Source organism: Ursus maritimus, unplaced genomic scaffold, assembly GCF_017311325.1.
Source record: "Ursus maritimus isolate PB19 unplaced genomic scaffold, ASM1731132v1 scaffold_21, whole genome shotgun sequence".
In the NCBI taxonomy this organism is placed as follows: domain Eukaryota; kingdom Metazoa; phylum Chordata; class Mammalia; order Carnivora; family Ursidae; genus Ursus; species Ursus maritimus.
In genome coordinates this window covers 32,303,207-32,327,858 of record NW_024424564.1, presented here as the reverse complement: position 1 = coordinate 32,327,858, position 24,652 = coordinate 32,303,207, and the positions used below count along the sequence as shown (strand labels likewise).

The window sequence follows — 24,652 nt, the reverse complement described above, 5'->3', positions numbered from 1 at the left end:
TGCCTTCAAAGTTTGTTGTAAATCTTCCCAGTTCCTCTCTAAATTCTGGGAACACCTGGACTATGGCTACTACCTCAAACCCTTTCCGGGAGACAGAGGGTCCTGGAGGACAGAAATAGAATGGTAGGGTTAATAAGTGAATTTTCACAAAGGAGTGCTGGAAGTATATAGGTTGATCTACAGAATTATCAATGTCAAAATAAAATTTGTTCAGTAAAAAAATAAAATGCAATGATAAAACAAAATACAGTTTGTTGCAAAGGGATTGTACTCTACTTCCCCTTTATTTCTTGAAAAGAGGCAAGAAAATAAGGTAGTAGTATAAAAAGAAAATAAGGTAGTAGTATAAAAACAATACATATCTTAACAGTATGGTAATGGATGTTTACTGGATAATTATTTTCCAGGACATTCCAGAGTTTGAGGTAACTAAGTAAGTACTTAAAATAACAGCCCATGACACTCCTTATTTTCATCATTTTTCTTCATTTTGTTTTCTCTACAAGAGGAAATTGAATAGGACAAAGGAATGAGAAATGTTGAAAACCTAAGAATCTAAGAGAACTACGAATCTAAGTAAAAAATGTAACTCAATACCAGCATAGGCTAGAATATTTTTTCTAGCAAACTATATGAAGTAATTTTGTTTCAGATAGTTAACTAGATAAGCAGACAAAAACATATTATTTTCCATAGGGAAGTACTTTTCCAATTATAAAGTCAATGAGTTATAATAAAACATATTTTTTTAAGATTTTATTTTTAAGTAATCTCTACACCCAATGTGGGGCTTGAACACACAACCCCAAGGTCAAGAGTCACATGCTCTCCTGACTAAGCCATCCAGGTGCCCTGATATAATAAGACATATTTATTATATTGTCCAAAATTTTTATTTTTTGCTGAGAAAATCTTGATTCTTTTTTTTTTTAAAGATTTTATTTATTCATTTGACAGAGAGAGACAGCCAGCGAGAGAGGGAACACAAGCAGGGGGAGTGGGAGAGGAAGAAGCAGGCTCCTAGCAGAGAAGCCTGCTGTGGGGTTCGATCCCAGAACGCCGGGATCATGCCCTGAGCCGAAGGCAGACACTTAACGACTGCACCACCCCGGCGCCCCAAGAAAATCTTGATTCTAAAAATGAACAATATTTTTAGCCCCAGCCTTATTTTTTATTTTGAAGTACTTACTAGTGGTATGACTTTGGACAAGTCATGTAATTTCTCCCAATTTCAGTTTCCTTATTTGTGTTAACTAACATTACTCTTAGTAAATTTCCTTATTTCTAAAATGAGTATAATAATATTATCAAATATGGGGTGCCTGGGTGGCTTCAGTCATTAAGCGTCTGCCTTTGGCTCAGGCGTGATCCTAGGGTCCTGGGACCACTGAATTTATTAGAAATGCTCATATTCAACAATAGTTGCTAATGGCAAAATTAAGACATCAGTGATTGATATGCTCCATTATCCTAAATCCTTCCAGGTACTGAAGCTAAATATTTCATTCTTGCCTCCTCCTTCTCTCTCCTCACCTCAATCCTTCAGGAAAAATGGTTGGCTTTATCTTCAAAATATATCTAGAACCTGGGGTGCCTGGGTGGCTCGGTCGTTAAGCGTCCACCTTTGGCATAGGGCGTGATCCCAGCATTCTGGGTTTGAGTCCCACATCAGGCTTCTCCGCTGGGAGCCTGCTTCTTCCTCTCCCACTCCCCCTGCTTGTGTTCCCTCTCTCGCTTGCTGTCTCTCTCTCTCTGTCAAATAAATAAATAAAATCTTAAAAAAAAAAATAGTATCACATAGGATATGGAAATTAAATTTCAATATGGAGAGAAAGCACTTATGATAGCACAATATCTTACACAATAGTGACAAGTGTTAGCTAACATTATTGTTAGTAGCCTTGCTCTTGAAAATTTTACATTCGTGTGGATCCTTTGATGGTCTAGATATCCTAAGGCACACATGTATTATTGACCTTAGGCAATGAGTTAGCAAGAAATATATTAAGAAAAAAATTAATGTTAAGGCTAAGGATATTTTTTTCATATCTTTATGGTTTAAAAAATGCTATATGGGTGGGGCGCCTGGGTGGCGCAGTCGTTAAGCATCTGCCTTTGGCTCAGGGCGTGATCCCGGCGTTATGGGATCGAGCACCACATCAAGCTCCTCCACTAGGAGCCTGCTTCTTCCTCTCCCACTCCCACTGCTTGTGTTCTCTCTCTCACTGGCTGTCTCTCTGTCAAATAAATAAATAAAATCTTAAAAAAAAAATGCTATATGGGGTGCCTGAGTGGCCCAGTCAGTTAAGTGTCTGCCTTCGGCTGGTCATGATGCTGGGGTCCTTGTATTGAGCCCCAGGTTGGGCTTCCTGCTCAATGAGGAGTCTCCTTGTCCCTCTCCCTCTGCTCCTCCCCACCATGTGCTCTCTCTCTTTCAAATAAATAAAATCTTTTAAAAAATACTATATAACTCTTTAAAAATGTATAGATGGTATGGCATATACATGTATATGCAGTATATATGCTATATATATGCCACATATATGTATATATGTGTAATCTCCATATACAGTTACATAGGGGTTAGGGCTTCAACGTGTGATTTTTGGGGGTAACAAAATTCAGCTAGTGATACAGACATTGCCAAATGTCCCCTGTAGAAGAGGGCAGGGAATTAGTCCCAGTTGAGAGCCACTGGCATTAAGGCGAAAAAGGATCTGACATGTTTAGAGTGAGTGCTTTCTGAGGAGTAAATTGAGACCATATTGTAAAGGGCTTTTTATGTTACCCTAAGAAGATGGTTTCTGTTGGTAGGCCTGGAGGTGATATGTGACAGGGTTGTTTAAATTTTATTATTTTTAAAAATGCCTAAAATAGAAGACTATAATAGACATGCCAATAACATGTCAACACAATGAATACTATGTAGCCATTAAAAGCCAGTAAAAGGATATGCATGTAGATTATATGGATAAGTTCAAATGTTTATATAATACAGAGATTTTCAAGCTAGCTAAAGATTACCGTGATGGCAGTCTAAATTCTAGAGCAGTGGTTCCCATCCAGTACACTGTTTCATTTAAAAAGTCAAATATATTTAAAGAACTGTTTTCTGTGAGAGTATGGTACTTTCTATTTTTTGAAGTCGAATAGTCTTTTAAAATTATTATTATGAAATGATAGTGAGAGTGGATGATGTTGGGTTTTGTGCCCTGACAAAAATTTTTTTTTTTTTAAGATTTTATTTATTCATTTGACAGAGATAGAGATGGCCAGCGAGAGAGGGAACACAAGCAGGGGGAGTGGGAGAGGAAGAAGCAGGCTCATAGCGGAGGAGCCTGATGTGGGGCTCAATCCCAGAACGCCAGGATCACACCCTGAGCCTAACGCAGATGCTTAACAACTGAGCCACCCAGGCGCCCCTCCTGACAAAATTTTTTTTAAAAAGCCATACTATGTCAATTATCAAAACCATTTTTTAAACTTTTCTGAACAGTGAAATCCCTAAGTTTGATGGCCTCTATTCTAAAGAAAGAATTGGAAATGACAGAGCCTCATAGTAGGGGAGACTTGCTAAGATGTTATTGTTGATAACAGTAATGATCAGAACTTATATGAAGGCTGTTGGGGAGCTGGAGAGGAGAGGTTGGATTGCAGAAACATGTTTAACATAGAATTAAGAGAACTTAATGGTCCATTAAATGTGGAGAGGTAGGAGTTCAGGATGACACCTAGGTTTCTGGCTTGGGTTCCTGTGTGGATAGTGGTACCACTCCCTGAGATAGGAAATAAAGGAGGAGGAGTAGGTTTTGTGGGAGTTTGAGGGGAAGATAAGCTTTGGGCATTTTAAGTTTGAGATGCCTGCAGGGCATCCTGGCAAAGATATCTGGTAGTCAGTTAGAAATATGGATCCAAAGATACAGACATGTGAGTTATTAGGGCTTCAGTATGGTAGAAGGCTGTGAATGCGGTAGTTCAGAGAGAAGAGAAAAGAGCCCAAAACAACACAACCCAGGACACTAACGTTCAGGGATTTTGTTTGTTACAACAAGGGTGGGAAATTCTGTTAAGAAAACTACAGAGGAGGGACGCCTGGGTGGCACAGCGGTTAAGCGTCTGCCTTCGGCTCAGGGCGTGATCCCGGCGTTATGGGATCGAGCCCCACATCAGGCTCCTCCACTAGGAGCCTGCTTCTTCCTCTCCCACTCCCCCTGCTGTGTTCCCTCTCTCGCTGGCTGTCTCTACCTCTGTCTAATAAATAAATAAAATCTTTAAAAAAAAATAAAAAAAATAAAAGAATACTACAGAGGAATAATAGAACAAGAAGGAGAAAATGCTTTAGAGAATAGTCATATGGAAGTAAGGAGAGAAGAAAGTTTTACAGAGTAAAAGTTTGGTCAGCTCTATCAGCTGCTGAAGAAGGATCAAGTAGTTTGAAGCCTCAAATTAGGTCATTGATTTTAGCCATCAGGAGGCTACAGGTAACTTTAGTGAGAGCAATTTTGTTAGAAAGCACCAAAAAGGGATGCTCACAAGGGGTTGGGATGCACTATCTTGAATACCAGCTCAAGAAGCAAAGGATCCTTTATTACAAACCTATTTTATCAATGACTCACAGTGCTCTCCTCTTTTGTTCTCCTAGAGAGAACCTTCCTTGAAATTAAATGTGGCTCTTTTTTTTTTCTTTTAAAGAAAGGGAGAGAGGGGGAGAGAGAGAGAGAAAAGGAGAGAGGCGGGGGAAGGGCAGAAGGAGAGGGAGAGAGAGAGTCCTAAGCAGGCTCCACGCCCAGTGCAGAGCCCAATTCGGGGCTTGATCTCACATCCCTGAGATCATGACCTGAGCCAAAATAAAGAGTCAGATGCTTAATGGACTGAGCCACCCAGGCACCCCTATAGTACTTTCCCTACTTTAGTTCTGTCCAACAACATCCTAAGTTACCTTTTATTTTATAAATATTATTACTTCTTTTTATAACTGGAGAATAGTTAGATACTAATAATAGAACTTATTTACCTTCCCCATACTCTCTGTGTAGCATCCATGTATTAAGGCTGGACTTTGGGAAAGACATATATGGTTGCAAACAATATTCCTATGGCCAACATGTCAGGAATATCATTACCCACACGGAAGTTTCATTAGTCAGGGATACATAGGAATCAATATTAAGAGTTCATAAAAGATAAGAACAACATGAAATACTTCAGGCAAATGGCAGTACCATTTATAGGTTCCCTCTTCCCATCTCTCCTGATAATTGTTCCCCACTGCTTATTAAAGAATGAAGGTTAGGGTGCCTGGGTAGCTTAGTTGGTTAAGCATCCGACTCTTAATCTCAGCTCAGGTCTTAATCTCGGGGTCATGAGTTCAAGACCCACATGGAACCTGCTTTAAAAAAAAAAAACAAAGATGAGGGTTATTTTGGTGTTAAAGGTTGAGGTAGGCTGAGTTGAACTGGGAATATATTGTGAATGAGGTTGTAATATGGAGAATGATTAGACAGGTTCTGAAACTTTTGGTCTCCTCAGGAAACTTTCACACTTGAAAAATTGTGGAGGACCCCACAGATTTTTTGTTTATATAATGCCATAGATTGAATGTGTCTCCCCAAAATTCATATGTTGAAAACTAACCCCAATGTGATGGTATTTAAAGCTGGAGCTTCTGGGAGGTGATTAGGTCATGAAAAGAGAGCCCTTATGATTAGGATTAGTATTGTTATAAAAGAGGCCCCAAAGAGATCCCTTGCCCCTTCTACAGATAAGGATTCGGGCTTCTATGAATGAGGAAGCTGGACCTCACCAGACATTGCATCAGACAACTTGATATTGTTTTAGAGTTACTGAGGTTTGGTTGACTTTGGTTTTGTTTTTTGTTTTTATTTTTTCTCTTTTGCTTCAGTTTGGATGGTTCCCATTGCTTTGCTTTCAAGGTCACTTATCATTTATTTTATAGTGTCTAATTCCTGTCAAAACTATCCAGTTAATTTTTCATTTCAGATGGCATATTTTTCAGTTCTAGAATTTCCATTTTGCTCTTTTTTATAGTGTCCATTTCTCTATTAAGATTTTCTATTTGTTATCTTATTACATTTATGTTTTCTGTTAAATATTTAAATACATATAGCTGCTTTAAGGTTCTCATCCCCTATTTTCATCATCTTTCTCATTTCTGAGTTTACAACTTTTTCTCCTAGTTAAGAGTCACGTTTTCCAATTCTTCTCATGTCTAGTAATTTGTTATCTTATTCTGGCCACTACAGACACTACTCTGAGTGACTTTTATTCTCTTTCATAATAAAGTATTGAATATTGTTAAAATGGTTAATTTACTTGCATCTTGGGGCACCTGGGTGGCTCAGTCAGTTAAATGTCTGCCTTGGGCTCAGGTCATGATCCCAAGGTCCTGGGATCGAGACCCACATTGGGCTCCCTGCTTAGGGAGGGAGGCTTCTCCCTCTCCCTCTGCCCCTACCCCACCTCGTGCTCTCTCACTCTCTCTCTACCTGTCTCTCTCTCTGTGTGTCTCTCAAATAAATAAATAAAATCCTTTAAAAAATTTACTTGCATCTTGGTGTGATACTTTCAAGATTTGTTTTTAAAGTTTTTTTTTAGACAGAGTTATAGCACCCCTTACTCTTTTTTTTTTTTTAAGATTTTATTTGTTTATTTGACAGAGAGAGAGACAGTACAAGCAGGGGGAGTGGCAGGCAGAGGGAGAGGGAGAAGCAGGCTCCCTGCTGAGCAAGGAGCCTGATGTGGGACTTGATCCCAGGACCCTGGGATTATGGCCCATGCCAAAGGCAGCCGCTTAACTGACTGAGCCACCCAGCTGCCCCTAAGGTACCACTCTTTAATATGAAATTCACTAATCATGTATGGCTATTAAATAATTGAAATGTGACTAGTCCAAATTGAAGTGTGCTGTAAATGTAAAATGAACACTGAATTTCAAAGACTTAGTATGAAAATCAGACTGTAAACTATCTCCTTAATAATCTTCCAAGTTGATGGGGTGCCTGGCTGGCTCAATTGGTAGAGAGTGTGTCTCTTGTTCTTGGGTTCTGAGTTCAAGCCCCACAATTGGTGTAGAGATTACTTAAAAAATAAAATCTTTTCTAAAAACCTTCTATGTTAGAAAAAAAATAATCTCCTATGTTGGTTACATGTTGAAATAACTTTTAAGATATTTTGGGTAAAATAAAATACTTTATTAACATTAATTTTGTCTGTTTATTTTTACTTTGTTTCCCTGAGAGATTACTAGAAAATTTTAAATAACGTTTGTGTCATTATATTTCTCTTGAATAGTGCTACTGTATTGCTAGATTAACCCTGTTCATAAAAGCTGCCCTTTCTGGGATATCTGCTAAATTTCTGGGGTAGTTAATTAAATCTTTCTACTGTGATTGGTGGAACACCAACATCTCCCATCTCTGTTCAACCTCTGATCATTGTTTAGCCCATAGCTTCTCCGTAGTTGTTCTCTTCCTAATAGTTGTTCATTATTTTGTTCAGTCTTTTCCTGTGCAGACTTCTCTGTGCAGCTTCCTTCTCACTGATACCTGATCTCCATCTCCTGGGTTCAGATACACCACCATGCTTTATTTGGCATTTCCCAGTGGAAAGTGCCCCCAGGCAAAAAGCCATTGTAATCATGGAGCTTCTTTGTTTGTTTCTCTTTGGTTAGGGATAATAGTTATATGCTTCCTATTGATGAATATCTAAAAACAGTTATTTATTTTGCCCAGTTTGATAGTTGTTTATGGTGGAAAGTCTTGCATCCAATATCAGTTACTATAATATGATTGAAAGTAGAATTCTTTATTAGGATCTTTCACTTCCATATTGCACGTTTTCCTTAAATGTCTGGTGGGTGTTGCTTACCTGTTCATTTTTACAACAATGCAGTAGAAGAACTGTGACGTCTGTGTTTGTGGGCAAGGCTTTGTCCACTGGGAAGTTTTGCTTTAATGTGAATGGATGAAAAGCCAGTAGACATTAGATGCCTGTAGTGGACACTGTTGGCAGCCTACCCAGAATTCATTTTAGTTTTTCCCTTGCTAACACAATCCTGCCTTAGTTCAGTTGTCCACTCTTCTCTGCCTAACCATGTGCCTCACCAGATGTATGTGTCCTGATTGGGCTAAGCTAATACACAGCAATTTCAATCATTCCCAGTGATTTGTTTAGGAAAGACATTTGTTGCTATTTTGGTCAATGAGACATGAAGAAAAATCATTGAGTGGTAGAAGATATTTGTAAATAATATATTTAATAAGGGGTTAATGTCTAAAATATATAGAACTTATACAACTCAACACCCAAAAAACAATCAATCTGATTAAGAAATGGGCAGTGGACCTGAATAGACATTTTTCCAAAGAAGGCATACAGAGGACCAACAAACACATAAAAAGATGCTTAACATCACTAATCATCAGGCAAATGCAAATCAAAACCACAGTGAAATATCACCTTACACCTGTCAGAATGGCTAAAATCAATAAATAGCAAGTGTTCGTGAGGGTGTGGGGAAAAAGGAACTCTCATGCACTGTCAATGGGAATGTAAACTGATACAACCACTGTGGAAAACAGTATAGAGGTTCCTCAAAAAATTAAAAATAGAAATACCATATGATCCAATAATTTCACTATGGGTATTTACCCAAAGAAAATGAAAATACTGATTCAAAAAGATAAATGCACCATTATGTTTATTACAGTATTTAAAATAGCCAAGATACAGAAGCAATCTAAATGTCCATTGACATATGTGTATATGTACACATGCACACACACACAGTAGAATATTATGCAACCTTAAAAAGTATGAGATCTTGCCATTTGCAATAACACGGATAGACCTAGAAGATATAATGCTAAGTGAAATAAGTCAGACTGAGAAAAAGAAATACCATATAATTTCACTCATATGTAGACTTTAAAAAACAAAACAAATGAATAAACAAAAGGAACAAACTGAAGTTTGTCAGAGGGAAGGTGGGTGGAAGGAATGGCCAAAGTTGGTGAAGAGGAGTAGGAGATACAGGCTTCCAGTTATGGAATAAGTAGGTCATGGGAATAAAAGGTACAGGGGCACCTGGCTGGCTCGGTTGCTGGAGCGTGTGACTCTTGATCTCAGGGTTGTAAATTCAAGCCCCACATTGGGTATAAAGATTATTTAAAGATTAAATCTGAAAAAAAATTTTTTTAAATAGAAGGTATGGCATAGGGAATATGGTCGATGATATTGTAATAGCATTGTGTAGGTGACAGATGGTAGCTACACTTTTGGTGAGCATAGCATAATGTATAGAGACGTCACCACTATGTTGTACACCTAGAACTAATGTACCACTGCACGTCAGCTATACTCAAAAAATTTTTTAATATAATTACATAGTAAATAAATAAAAATGTTAAAAAAGAAAAGCCATTGAGGACTTCTGGAAAAGGTTTCCCAAGTTTTAAACAAAAAAAGAGGGGCGCCTGGGTGGCTCATTCATTAAGCATCTGCCTTCGGCTCAGGGCGTGATCCCAGAGTCCTGGGATCGAGCCCCACATCGGGCTCCATGCTCCACTGGGAGCCTGCTTCTTCCTCTCCCACTCCCCCTGCTTCTGTTCCCTCTCTCACTGGCTGTCTCTCTCTCTGTCAAATAAATAAATAAAATCTTAAAAAAAAAAAAACCCGAAAAAAGACAAAAGAAAATATAGTCCCTTTTCTTCTTTTAGGCATTTTCAAGTCTGAAAATGATCCTTGAAGATGAAATCTGAAGAACACAGAACAGAAAGATGGGATGATGCTGAGCCCTTGGTGATATTATTCAGCTACTGTATTGGAAAACCCTAGACTAGTTACTCTACCTCCAAATATGTAAGATACTATATTTCTGTGTTGTTAAATTTCTGGTAATTAAAAATAAAGAAATCCTAACTTATACAAATTCCAGAATGTAGAGGACTTGGTGCTCAGTTGCTCTCTTAATCCAGAAATTCCAAGCTTATATTTCCAGTGACTGAGGATGCCTGAGATAAAAGACCTCATGAATGGAATCAGCTGGTCTTGAAGTTCTGAATGGAATTCTTGTATAAGGTTATTTTGGAGTCAGAACCAACAGATCTCTAATATTCTTTGGATCTGAAAATTGCAGAAGCTGGTGGGACAGAAGGTTGGTACTTTTTAAGGCACTCGGATATTTTTGAGGACCTGATCTTTGGAATTTGACATCTCTAGGTTGTTATGGGTGGGAGCTGGAACTGGCTGAAACTCTTGGATACTCCTTTTTAAAGAAATGTTAATTTACATGTCATAAAATTCACCATTTTAAGTGTACATTCTGAGGTTTTTAATATATTACAACTGTATAATCACTACCACTGTCTAATTATAGAATATTTTTCATGCATCAATTGATAGACATTTGGGTTGTTTCTATTTTTTGGCTATTATGAATAATGCTACTATGAACAGTACAAGTTTTGATGTGGCCATATATGTTTTCATTTTTCTTGGATATATAAGAATACAATTGCTGAGTCTTATGGGATAATTCTATGTTTAACATTTCAGTGAACTATCAGACTATTTTCAAAGGGAACTGCACCATTGTACAGTCGTACCCACAGTGTATGTGGTTTCTAATTTCTCCATATCCTTGCCATCACTTATTATTGTCTTTTTTAAATTATAGCCATCCTAATAGGTGTAAAGTGGTATCTTATTTTGGTTTTGATCGGCAGTTAGCTAATTACTAATGATGTTAAGCATCTTTTCATGTGTTATTGGCCATTTGCATATATTCTTTGGAGAAAAGTCTATCCAAATCTTTTGTCCGTTTTTAAATTCAGTCAGTCATCCTTTATCTTTTTATTGTTTAATTTAAGAGTTCTTTATATGTTCTGGATACTAGACCTTTATTACATATATGATTTTCCATTCTGTGATTCCATTCTGTGATCCATTTTGAATTGACTTTTTGTATATACTGTGAAGTAGGGGTCTGATTTCATTCTTTTGCATGTAGATATCCAGTTGTCTCATTACCATGTATTGAAAAGAGTATTTTTCATCGAATTGTGTGGCACCCTTGCCAAAAATTAATTAACCGTAAATATGAGGGTTCATTTCTAGACTCAATTCTAATTCATTGATCTATATATCTATACTCATGCCAGTACCACTTTTGATTATTACAGCTTTTGAAACTGGGAGGTGTGAGTCCTCCAACTTTGTTCTTTTTTTCAAGATTATTTTGGCTATTCTAGATTCTCAAATTTCCATATGAATTTTAGAAATGTTAGCATGTCAATTTCTGTGAAAAGGACTATTGGAATTTTGATAGAGATTGCACTGAATCTATCGATCATCTGGGGAATATTGCCATCTTAACACTATTAAGGTTTCACTTCTTTTTGTGCCCACCTAATGCAACCCCACTGGCAAGGAGTTCTACTTCATCCACATTATTTCAGTACCCGTAAGTTTGCATTTCTACCTCTTGTGTTTTTTTTAAAAAATATCCTCTGAAGCCCCTTCTGGCTCTAAGTTCCTGCCTGGGCTGTTTAAGTTTCTCCTGAGGTGCCAATTATTGGTATGTGGTTTTTTGTGCTCTGGTTCCAAAGTAGCATAGATTTTAAGTGATGTGCCCTACCCTATTTTCCCCATAAACCCTATTATTTTTAGTGCACAATATTGCAGGACATGAGGTTTTTCATGAATGTATGTAACATGTTACAATGTAAATGCCTCTCTTTTTACATTTTAATCAAGGATTTTTGAGATTTTGAATTTACTCAAAGTGGAATCTTTAGCTACTCTGGCAGTACAGCAAGATGGAGATATTTAGGTAAATAGGCGTTTTGCTCTCCCTCCAATCTTCATTTTAAAGGGGTTCTCTGACTTCTTCTTAAGAAAGGGCTAGTCTACTATTGTAATAGTAATAGCTAACGATCCTCAGTCCGTCACATTTCCCAGTCCATTGATGCTGTTGCTGCTACCTTGTCCTCCACTGTGTGCTCATCTATCTTTCCATTGCAGATCCAGTAGGTGCGTTAGCTTTGGGTTATCCAGTCCCAGACTTTCTCCTCCCAGTCACCAGGGTGGTTTTCACAACCTGCTTGGTAAAATGTGTCCTCTTGGCCAGTGCTTCCCAAACTTGGGCATTTTTCAGAATCACCTGGAGTGCTTGTTCAACCACAGATTCTTAGATGCCACCTCTGGAGATTCTGATACAGTATACATTATGTCTGAGTGTGGATTTGAATTTCTAACAAGGTCCCAGGTGATGCTGAGGCTCCTCATCAGGGACCACATTTTGAGTGGCATTGCTGTAAATGGCCCTTTCATCAGCAGTGTTACTTATCTTCACTAGTTCCTTCCACATCAAACCTTTTTTCTTGTCCATTGCATCGGCATAGTCATTCTCAACCAGGGGCAGTTTTGATCCCCAAGAGATATTTGGCAATGTCAGGAGACACATTTTGTTGTCAGCACTGGGTAAGAGGGTATGCTGCTGGTGTCTGGTAGGTGGAGGCCAGAGATGCTGCTAAACATCTTACAAGGCACAAGGTAGCTTCTTACCACAAAGAATTATCTGGTTCAAAACATCAGTGGTGCCAGGGTTGAGAAAGTTGGCAGTGACATGCTATTGCTTTGTTTGCCCACAGCATGCAGTCCTTCTGATTGCAACTATGTCAAGTTGATAGCCCATGAAGTGAAGCTACAGATAAAGGAACAGTTGCATTCCTCCACCCCAGAATTTTTTATATTTCATTGAAAATAAAATATCTAAACTTTAAAACTGTGAAGTACTTTGAAATATCACCTACAAATATGATAACTTGTCTTCAGAGTTCTAATTTCTCTTACTTAGGTCTCATGGCAGAATGGGAGACTTGACTGAAGCTAAATCTTTGGACATTGGGCCCACCTATTTCTTTGATCAGGTAATAATATAGCTCAGTCGCATCAAATTATACTTTACTTCTCTCTCTCTCTCTCTTTTTAAGATTTTATTTATTTGAGAGAGAGAGAATGAGCAGTGGGAAGGGGCAGAAGGAGAGAGAGAGAGAGAGAGAGAGAAAAGCAGACTCCCTGCTGAGCAGGAAGCCCGATCTAGGGCTTGATCCCAGAACCCAGTGATCATGACCTGAGCTGAAGGCAGATGCTTAACCGACTGAGCCACTCAGGCGCCCCTATAGTTTACTTTTCTAAAAATAATTCACTTTGGACCAGTGTTTTTCTCTGTTTTTTAATCAGAAATTTTCTTTCATTTTAGATGAAACCAAAAAGAAAAAAATGGGAAAAGAGAGAGTGTGAAGACCATTTCCTCTCTTTGAGACACACCTCGGGAGCTAATTATGGGTAAAATATTGGGGATTACTCTTCAATTGCTGGGGTTACTTTACATTTTCAAAGAGTTATAAGGTGCTCAGGACCAGTGCTTCCCTACCCTGTTCCCCAGTCCTCAAGAAACTATATCAAGGAATTTTCCATTTCAAAGCTGACCATGAAGCCAATCAGAGAACTTTATTTTAGCCAGATCAGCGGTTAATTGAAGCGTAATTGGTCATATCTGACCAGTCACCCTGGTTTGTTTTTTTGGTTATTCCACAACAAACCCAGCCCTACTCTTGCTTTAGGGAGTTTGTACTAGATGTTTCCTTTGCTTTCTGCATTGTTTACTTTCTGTTCCTTTTAAGTCTTTACTTAAATATCATCTTTTTGATGAGATTTTCTTGATTTTCCTATTTCAAATTTCTACCCTGTCCCCATCTTGTCATTCTCTATCCCTCTTCCTAACTGTCCTCTTGCACTTATCACTTTCTAACATTCTAAATATCATTCCTATCTCTTTGTTTGCCCTCCCTCTTCTCTTGAGAGTATCAGGTCTATAAGGGGAAAAATTTTTTTAAAGATTTTTTAAATTTATTTTTATTGAAGAGGGAGAGAGCTTCCCCAAGCTGGAGGCGGGGGTGGAATGAGGAGGGGGTGCAGAGTGGGAGGGAGAGGGAAGGGGAGAGAATCCCAGGCAAACTCCACGCTGAGCACAGAGCAGTTATGGGGCTTGATGTTACCACCCTGAGATCATGACCTGAGCTGAAACCAAGAGTCAGTCACTTAACTGACTGAGCCACCCAGGCACCCCAAGGGAAGATTTTTTAATCTACTTGACCACTTATATATCCAGTCCCAAAAGCAAATGCTTGGCACATAGAATGGGCTTAGAAGAGATTTGTAACTTAATAACCATGGAATTGTGTCAGCCGTCAAAGGTAAATGAAATAATGGAACTAGCCATTTTACAATGTTTCTACCCACTACTTACTACAGTTTCTTAACTTGGAAATTAAAACACCCCATCCTGTCTTAGAACATATATCTCAAGGTTGTATAGGGCTTAAAGCTCTCGTTTATACCAATGAGTTCTTGAGCAGTGGTGATTTTGCCCCATGAGGGACATTGGCCATATCTGAAGGCATTTTGGGTTGTCATGTCTAGGGGCGTGATGCTGTTGTTATCTAGTGGGTTGTTATCTAGTGGGCTGTTATCCAGCCCCCCACAACAGAGAATTATCCAGTTCAAAATGTCAGTAAGACCAGAGTTGAGAAACTCTGGTATACACTAATTGGGTAGAGTTAGTTGGTTAGTTTGTTTGGTTTGTTTTGAGCCTGCTGTAACTTTTCTCAAGATCACTGCAAGTTGTTGCTCTTTTCAGAAGTCTATCATTTCTTCATTTCCAACTCTTTCTGCTTGAAAAGCAATTCAACATGACTTGGTTATTTTGCACTCAAAGTGCTTGGCTTATAATTGGTACTCAGTAAAAGAGTTCAGGTTGTCATATGGGCAATAAGGAGGTCTATGTATCATAGAGCTCTAGGGCTTTATTGACTGCCCAGCTTTCTGATTTGATGCATGTCTTAAGCATTGCTTCTGTTCGCTCTACTTAAAACACCCCATTGACTATCCTACTGCTGCCACTACACCAGGAATAAAATCCGCACTTCTTGGGGGCGCCTGGGTAGCACAGCGGTTAAGCGTCTGCCTTCGGCTCAGGGCGTGATCCCGGTGTTCTGGGATCGAGCCCCACATCAGGCTCCTCCGCTGGGAGCCTGCTTCTTCCTCTCCCACTCCCCCTGCTTGTGTTCCCTCTCTCACTGGCTGTCTCTATCTCCGTCGAATAAATAAATAAAATCTTTAAAAAAAAAAAAATCCGCACTTCTTACGCGAATTGCAAGTCCTTCTGTCATTTTCTCTCCTGCAGACCCTCCAACCTCCTCACATACCACGCCATGTCACTTGCTCCCCAGCCATTATGGCCTATCTATTCCTTTAGCAACCAAGCCCATTCATGCTTTTGGTTCTTTGCATTGGCTGTACATTCTGCTTTGAATATTTTTCTGCCATATTATTTCATGCTTGGTTCTTCCTCATCATTATTCCGGTTTCAATGCAAATGTCTTCTCCTCAGAAAGGCCATCCCTGATCTCCCAATCCAAAGTAGCCAAACATACACCCCCTGTCATTCTATTACAGTGTCTTGTTTTATTTTTATTGTCACAGTTACCACTATCCGTACTTTTTATTTCCTTCCTTTCTCTCTCTCTTCCCTCTTCTCCCCTCATGTTTTCCTTCCTGTCTTTCCCCCAACTATAATATAAGATCCATGGGGGCAGAGTTCTGTCCTCTTCACCATGTCTCTCCAGCGCCTAGAACTGTGCCTGATGAATATTTCTTGAATGAATCAATCATTTCTTTACATATGTGGTGCCTAGAGAGGTGGGGCTACTTTAAGACTGGGCCAGGTGCCAAGACCTTCATTGTTGATTACCTTTTTTTTTTTGTAAAGATTTTATTTATTTATTTGACAGAGCGAGAGAGAGCACAAGCAGGCAGACCTGTAGGCAGAGGGAGATGCAGGCCCCCCACTGATCAGGGAGCCTGATGCGGGGCTCCATCCCAGGACTCTGGGATCATGACTTGAGCCGAAGGCAGATGTTTAACCAACTGAGCCATCCAGGCACCCTGATTGTTGATTATCTCTTGTTAAGATTGTTAAGTCTGGTTTTGAAATGGGCAGTCCATTATTTGAGCCTCTGTCTGAAAAATAAACCAAACATACAAATATTATTTTTTAAGTGCACATTATATTTCTTAACAACCCTCTGAAGGAGGTAGAATTATTGACCTTATTTTACATATGATAAAACTGAGGTAATTAATAAATGGTAGGTGTTAATATTATTGTAATAAGTACAGTTTTTATCATTTTATTTGAGCAGTAGACAAATCTGACAATCATGAATGCATATTTACAGGATGTTGCAAAGAAAATACCTTAAAATGAAAACACAATCACTGGCTCATAGGGTTAGTATTAGAGTTTGGTAAAATGATATTTATGAAAGCAACTTTGAAACCCATAAAGAGATATAGAAATGTAATGAGTTATTATTATAATAATATATTTAAAGTTTTCAAAAATGGGTCTTCCAGCCTTTAAATATCAATGAAAATATAAACAATGCCTAGAAAGCAAAGATTTAAGATCTACATTTAGAATTCTTTTTTTTTTTTTTTTTAAGATTTTATTTATTTATTCGAGAGCGAGCACGAGCAGGGAGGAGGGGCAGAGGGAGAGGGAGAGGGAGAACCAGGCTCTCTGCTGAGCAGGAAGCCCAATTCCGGACTTGATCCCAGGACCTTTAGATCATGACCTGAGCCGAAGGCAGACGTTCAACCAACTGAGCCACCCAGATGCCCCAATTGAAATACCTTTTTATCTTATTTTTACATTAAATACTTTATTTTTACATTAAATACTAAGTTGGGAAACTAGTGCTATTTTTCAAATGATGTGAATGGAATTCTTATTTAAAAGAAAAATGCAAATGTCTCTATAATGCTGTTTACCATTTTAAAAAAGACTTTATTCAGGTGAAATTCAGTCGAGTGTTGACATGTTTTACCACATTGACTTGATGGAAGAAAGCACTTTGAAATTGTATTAAGTCAGGTAGCTGTCTTAGAAATCTTTGAGCAATTGGTTTAAAGAACATTTCAAAGGACAGTTCATTTAAAGCACTTTTGTTCATGCCTCTGATAGTGTAGTGAAATCAGTTTTGGTTTCTTAAGCAATAGATATTTGTTGAATAAATGAGTAAAGATGGTAGCCAGATTACAGATTTTAAGTTCCTGAAAAGGGAAGGACTATGTCTTCTCTTTGTATATTCTATGTAACACAGTGTCCAGACAATGTGTGCCTGATTATCCTCCTAGATTTTATTATATCAACTATCTAGAGGCTATCTAGATCTCTCCGAAAGAGGGACCACGAGGTTGCATTCTGGATATAGTTTAAGGTAGAGATGACTGGGCTTGTTATGGAATGAGAGAAAGAGAGGATGAAGATATCCAAAGATAACTCCAGAACCTTGGGCCTGAGCAGTTGTAAGAATGGAATTGCTGTTTATTGAAGTAAGTAAAAACTAAGGGAAGAGCAGGTTTGGTGGGAAAAACCAAGAGTTCATTTTTATTTATTTATTTATTTATATTTTTTTAAAGATTTTATTTATTTATTTGACAGAGACAGAGACAGCCAGCGAGAGAGGGAACACAAGCAGGGGGAGTGGGAGAGGAAGAAGCAGGCTCATAGCGGAGGAGCCTGATGTGGGGCTCGATCCCATAACGCCGGGATCACGCCCTGAGCTGAAGGCAGACGCTCAACCGCTGTGCCACCCAGGCGCCCCAAGAGTTCATTTTTAGACATGTTGGCTAAGTTGATCTTGAGATGCCTATCAGATATGCTGCGTAGGAAATTGGGTACCCAAGTCTGGAGGTCAGGTGGGAGCTCAGAGCTGGATATATACATTTGTGAGTTGTCAAGGTCTAAATGGTTTTTAAAGCCTTTCAGTTGAGTAAGATTACATGGAGAATATAGACAGAGAGAAGAAGAGAGGTATGAGAGGGCGAAGTTGACAAGAAATCAGCAGAAGAGTTAGAGAAGGAACATCCAGTGAGGGAGGAGAACCAAGAGAAAGTAGTGTCCAGAAAACCAAATGAAGGGTGCCTGGGTGGCAGAGTTGGTTAAGCATCTGCCTTTGGCTCAGGTCATGATCCCGGGGTCCTGGGATCGAGTCCCATGTCAGGCTCCCTGCTCGGTAGGGAGTCAGCTTCTCCCTCTGCCCCTCCCCACCCCCCCGCTTGTGTTCTTTCTGAATCTCTCAAATAAATAAATCAAATTAAATTAAAAAAGAAAACCAAATGAAGAAAATGTTTCAAGAGTGTCTAGTTTTGTCAAATGCTGCATGGGGGTTGTGTGAGTTGAGACTGAATAGTGACCTTTGGGTTCAACATGATCAAGGATTTTGGTGGCCTTAAAAGAGGCTTATCTGTGGAGAAGTGGGGCATGTAAAGTTGTTTGAATAGAAAACGGAAACAAATATAAACAACTTTCAAAGCTTTGCTTTTTCAAAGCAAAACAACTTTTACTATGTACCACTTCACACCCACTAGGATGGCTATTAAAAAACAAAAGCAGGGGCACCTGAGTGGCTCAGTGGGTTAAGCATCCGACTCTTGATTCTGGCTCAGGTCATGATCTCAGGGTCATGAGATCGAGCCCCTAGTCAGGCTCTGTGCTCGGTGGGGACTCTGCTTGAAATTCTCTCTCTCCCTTGCTCCCCCCCACTCTCTCTCTCATTAAAGTAAATAAATAAATCTTTAGAACAAAACAAAACAAAAAACAAGTGTTAGCGAGTACGTGGAGAAATTGGAACCCCTGTGCACTTCTGATGGAACTGTGAAATGGTACAGTTGCTGTGGAAAATGATATGGCATTTCCTCAAAAAAAAACATAGAATTACCATGATTCAGCAATTCCAATTCTAGAAGTGAAAGCAGGGACTTCAGCAGATAAGGTACACCCATGTTCATAGCAGCATTATCATAATTGCCAAAAGGAGGAAGCAACCCAAGTCCATTGACAAATGAGTGGTTAAACGAAGTATGGTACACACATACAATGAAATGTTACTCGACCTTAAGAAGGAAGGAAATTCTGACACATGCTACAACATGGTTGAACCTTGAAGACATTATGCTAAGTGAAATAAGACAGTCGCAAATGAACAAATATTGTATGCTTCCTCCTACATGAAGTTCATAGAGTAGTCAAAAATCACAGGGACAGAAAGTAGAATGGTGGTTACAAGGGCCTGAGGGATGAGGGGAATAGTGTATATAGATATAGGGTATATCATTTCTTCTCTACCCTCTCAGGGTCTCCTGCTGAGATGGATAGAAGACAGATCAGTAAGAGATAAACACATAAATGTTATCTAGTAATTTTTTTTAAAGATTTTATTTATTTATTTGACAGAGATAGAGACAGCCAGCGAGAGAGGGAACACAAGCAGGGGGAGTGGGAGAGGAAGAAGAGGCTCATAGCAGAGGAGCCTGATGTGGCGCTCGATCCCACAACGCCGGGATCACGCCCTGAGCCGAAGGCAGACACTTAACCGCTGTGCCACCCAGGCGCCCCTATCTAGTAATTTTTACACATATATAGGAGCCCTCCCAAGAATGAAGATCCAGACAATTAGACCCAAATGCTTATATACTAGGCTGGACAAAGTAACGAACTGTGAAAATGTGCAAGACAAAGGGGTTGGGATAGAGCAGTTAATCCTAGAGAAATGACTGGGAAGTTAAGAGTTAGTTTAACAAAATCTGTTTGTACAGATTTTTCCTGGCCTCAACTTCCTCTCTGGTGATAGGAATGTTTCTTCCTCCTGGTGTAAGAAGGTCATGCTTCACATGAGAGTTTTAGCTCCTGCTTTCAAGAAGAAACAGAAAGGTCAGAATGCACTTCTTGGATTTGCTGTTTTTCAAGTGCCTTTAACTCAAAGTAATCACTATGCCAAAGTGGCATATTTTGGGGTGGCATGCTCTGAACCTCCACAGGGGGAATGGAGAGTTAGTGTTATTTGAGAGAGAAAGAGCACAAGCAGGTGGAGGAGCAGAGAGGGAGGGAGAAAGAGAACCCCAAGCAGACTCCCTGCTGAGCGCAGAGCCTGACATGGGGCTCGATTCCACGACACTGAGATCATGACCTTAGCTGAAATCAAGAGTCAGACACTCAACTGACTGAGCCACCCAGGCACCCCTATCTCCTTTTGTTTTTTAAATTAATAGTAAATTTTGATGGGTCTAAATAGATGGTATTTTATAATCTTACTTCTGCTCAATTATCTTTCCATACTTCATTGTGAAGATTTTCTTCTGACTTATCTTTCATTTAAGTAATTTTCTCTCAACTTTGTGTCTAATATGCTGTTAAACTCATCTACTGAGTTCTTAATTTTTGGTATTATATTTTTCAGCTTTATAATTTCTATATGGTTTTTTTTCGGATATGCTCTATGCGCGCGTGTGTGTGTGTGTGTGCGCACATGTAGTTTTCAGTTCTTTGCAGAAATTCTCAATTTCCTTGGTCATAGTAAGCAGAGTTACTTTAAATTCTATCTCCCTATGGTTCTATTTTATTAATTGCTGTTTCTGCTGGCTTTCATTCACGTTCTCTCGACTCCTTGTGAATCTTGTTTTTTAAAACACTTTGTGTCACATATTGTATTTGAAAATTATTTTAAGAAATAATTTGAGGGCTAGTATGAAGTTAGCTTTCACTAGAGGAGATTTATATTTGTTTCTGTCAGAGGCTTGGGGTTAGCAACACTTTGGGGTCACCTTAATTCAATGTCAGGAAATGAGATAATTTGAAGCTGTGTTATAATGAGCTGGTTTAGGTGTACTTCTAGACAACCCTTACTCCTTTTGGGTCTCAACCAGTAATCTTGCCATGGAAGGCCCTAGACTCCAAATTTTGAACCTTTAGCTGCTACAAAGCTATCAAAAGCCCTGACCAGTCTTTAAGTCTCTCAGATACCTCTCACAGAATTAGTAAATTCTCCTTCCCCACCCCTGACCTTCCACAAGGGGGGAAATATGGGGTTTATCTCTTTGGATTCCATCTTCTTCCAGATACTGATAATAAGTCATGACTCTCTTGTTAGCTCTCTGTAGCCTTTAAGATTTTTTTTTAAATTTTATCCAAATTTTCTAGTTGTCTCCAAGAGAGGATAATTTTGAATTACCTAGATGCTCTTACCAAAAGGGGAAGACCACTTGTAAGTTTTAACCATGTTATGCATAGTTGTTTCATAAACTGTGGATGAAAATTCCATTATCTGAGACACCTAGTCCCTTTGTGGATCCGTTTCTGTTCCTGCTTTGAAGTTTCAGTATAAGGTAGTAACATCTGATGGGGTGTGGAGGATAGGCTAAGGGAACACAGGACATGTCTGTAGACTAACCTGAGAAATTCAGGGAAGGCTTTCTGGAAGAAATGGCCTCTGTCTTTTGTTATAATTAAAGTAATTAATAAGCAACACACAAGCATGTTTTTATCTTCTGTGTATAAACATAATAGTTATTCATTGTAGAAAAGTTAGAGGGGTGCCTGGCTGGCTCAGTCAGTAGTGCATGCCGACTCTTACATGCTAGTCGCAGGGTCGTGAGTTCAAGTAGGTGTGGAGCCTGCTTTAAAAAAAAAAAAAAGAAAGAAAGGTTAGAAAAGTATTAAAAAAGACAATAAAAATGACTTCTACAATCTGATAATCAATTTACTTTTTGGAGGATATTTGCTTAGTCTCTGTACTACCAGATATATGATATATACGTTATACATTTGAGGACACCCCATGTATACAATTATGTATAGTCTTTATATATTATAACAAGCATTTTCCCAAATTAATAAGAGCAATTTTCCAAACAATTTTTCATGCTACCCATTGTATGAGTATGGCATTATTTATTTAGCTATATCTTTATGAGTCATTAGATTTCTTTCAATTTTTTCAAATATTAAAAAATGTTACAGTTAGCAATTTTATTCACAGATGTTATACACCTTTTTTATTACATTTTAAGATGGATTTCTAGAAGTTGACTTACCAGGTTAAAGAAGATAAAGTATCTTTATGGCTCACATATGTTTTTTATAGCCGTACAAAGAGTATAATATCTAAAGAACTAAAGGAAGCAAGATTACCTACAATACCTGAAGCTGAGGAGCAAGATGAGTTCTATTCATTTGACATCTCACGAACTCCTAGTGTTGCCAAGTGTTCTCCTAACCTTCCATTCTCCAAAATATACCTGCAAAAGGGTCTATTTCAAGAATATAAACTCATTGCTTCTGAAATACTGCAGGAACTTGGGGAGATATTGCAGAAATATGCTGAGTATAACATTATTTACCCTGCGGGAATTGTAAATCTTATGAATTACAGTTGGCATGATCTTACTGAAGGTGCTTATAAATGTACAACCAAAAGTTCAATGTTGAAGAAAAATAGTACCTTGCAAAGAGATCCCAATGCCATGACCCAAATCAGCAGCTTTTCAAGAGAAGAATATCATAAGGAAAATCATCTTGTGAAAGCAAAAAAAGACCACCATGTTTCATCTGGTAAGTAGAAGTTATTTGTTAGTTTTATAAATAATCCTGCAGGTTAAAAAAAAAAAAAGAATAAATTATAAACAGCATGTGAGTGAGATATTGGCAAAACATTTTGTTAGTGATATTTGGTTTGTGTTATTTTATTTTATTTTATTTTATTTTATTTTATTTTAAAGATTTTATCTATCCATTTGACAGAGTGAGACAGCCAGCGAGAGAGGGAACACAAGCAGGGGGAGTGGGAGAGGAAGAAGCAGGCTCCCAGTGGAGGAGCCTGATGTGGGGCTCAAACCCAGAACGGCCGGGATCACGCCCTGAGCTGAAGGCAGATGCTTAACCACTGCGCTACCCAGGCACCCCTGTGTTACTAATTTTAATAAGTATTAGTGAATGTCAGGAGAAAGATACAAAAATTTATAGTGCTTTCATTGAAAGCATCTATTATACTTCATGTGATATGAACTCTCTGCCTCAAGGGATCCTACAAATTCTTTTACTGTGGCAGGGTCCAACAGAAATACAATGCTAGCCACATACATAATTTTTTTAATTAACTTTTTTTAAGGATTTTTTTTTGAGAGAGAGAGGTGGGGGAGGGGCAGAGGGAGAGCGAGAGAGAAACCCAAGCAGACTCTGCTCTCAGCACAGAGCATAGCACAGGACTCCATCTCACAACACTGAAATCACGACCCCAAGATCATGACCGGAGCCAAAACCAAGAGTCAGATGCCTAACTGACTGTGCCACCCAGGCGCCGCATTAAGTTAACTTTTTATTTTAAGATGATTATAGACCCACATACAGAGAGATCCCATATACCCTTTACCCATTTTCTCCATATAACAACATCTTGCAAAACTATAGCTCAGTATTACAACCAGAATATCGACATTGGTACTGTCAAGATTCAAAACATTTCTATCGAGCTAAGGATCATTTATGTTGTCCTTCTACAGCCACACCCACTGCCCTCTTTCTCTACCCCCTCTTAAACCCTGGCAACCACCAATGTGTTTTGTATTTCTATATTTTTGTCATTTTAAGAATATTATATAAATGGAATCATATGATGTGTAACGTTTGGCGATAGTCTTTTTTCAGTCATCTTAACGCCCTGGAGATACATCTAGGTTGTATATATTAGTAGCTTGTTCCTTTTTATTGCTCAGTACATTCTGTGGTATGAATGTACCAGTTTGTTTAATCATTTACTGCTTGAAGGACATCTGGGTATGTGGGATTTTTTTTTTCCAGTTTTTGGCTATTATGAAAACTGCTAAAACATTCATGTTTAGGAATTGTGTAAATATAAGTTTTGATTTTTCTTTGATAAATGCCTAAAAGTTATAATTACCGGGCTATGTGACAATTGCATGTTTACTTTTATATGAAACTTTCAAACTGTTTTCCAAAGAGGCTATCCTGTTTTATATTCCCACCAGCAATGTATGAGTTTCTCCATATCCTCACCAGTATTTGGATATTATTACCATTTTTTATTTTAGTCATTCTTGTAGGTGTGTAGTGGTATCTCCTTGTAGTTTTCATTTGCATTCCTTTTTTTTTCTTTTAAGATTTTATTTTCAAGCAATCTCTACACCCACCATGGCACTTGAACTCACAGCTCTGACATCCAGAGTCTCATGCTCCACTGACTAAGCCAGCTAGGCATCCCTAATTTGCATTTCTCTAATGACTAATGATATTGAATATTTGCCATCTGTATATCCTCTTCAGTGAAATGTCTTACGTGTCTTTGCTCATTTTCTAATTGGATTATTTGCTTTTTGTATTGTTGACTTTTGAGAGTTCTTTATACATTCTAGATACTCGTCCTTTGTTGTATATATACTTTGTAAATATTTTCTCCTAGTGTCTTTTCATCTTTTTAATAGAGTCTTTTGCAGAGAAAAAGTTTTACATTTTGATGAAGTCCAATTCATCAAAAGTTTTTTATAAGTAGTGTTTTTGGTAACAAGTCTAAGAATTCACTGCCTACCCCTAAATCCTCAAGGTTTTCTCCTATTTTTTTTTTCTAGAAGATTTGTAGTTTTATATTCTACATTTAAGTCCATGACCCATTTGGGGTTACCTTTTGTGTAAGATGTGAGATCTAGTTTGAGG

General features: G+C 38.4%; 1 protein-coding gene across 5 annotated transcripts in view; it reads left to right on the top strand.

Annotated features, from left to right (window-relative positions):
* The window catches only part of LOC103660116 (uncharacterized protein C3orf20 homolog), a 110,535-nt gene that overhangs the window by 1,517 nt on the left and 84,366 nt on the right, over positions 1-24,652 (top strand). For 4 of the 5 annotated variants that reach the window (XM_040637335.1, XM_040637338.1, XM_040637334.1 and 1 more), the window contains 3 exons: positions 9,738-9,879; positions 12,878-12,950; positions 13,283-13,368. In XM_040637335.1, coding sequence (XP_040493269.1) covers positions 9,878-9,879; positions 12,878-12,950; positions 13,283-13,368 — 161 coding nt within the window. In that variant the 5' untranslated portion in view covers positions 9,738-9,877. Of the gene's footprint in view, positions 1-9,737; positions 10,175-12,877; positions 12,951-13,282; positions 13,369-24,652 lie in introns of all 5 variants that reach the window. The other variant, XM_040637337.1, reaches the window with a different exon arrangement.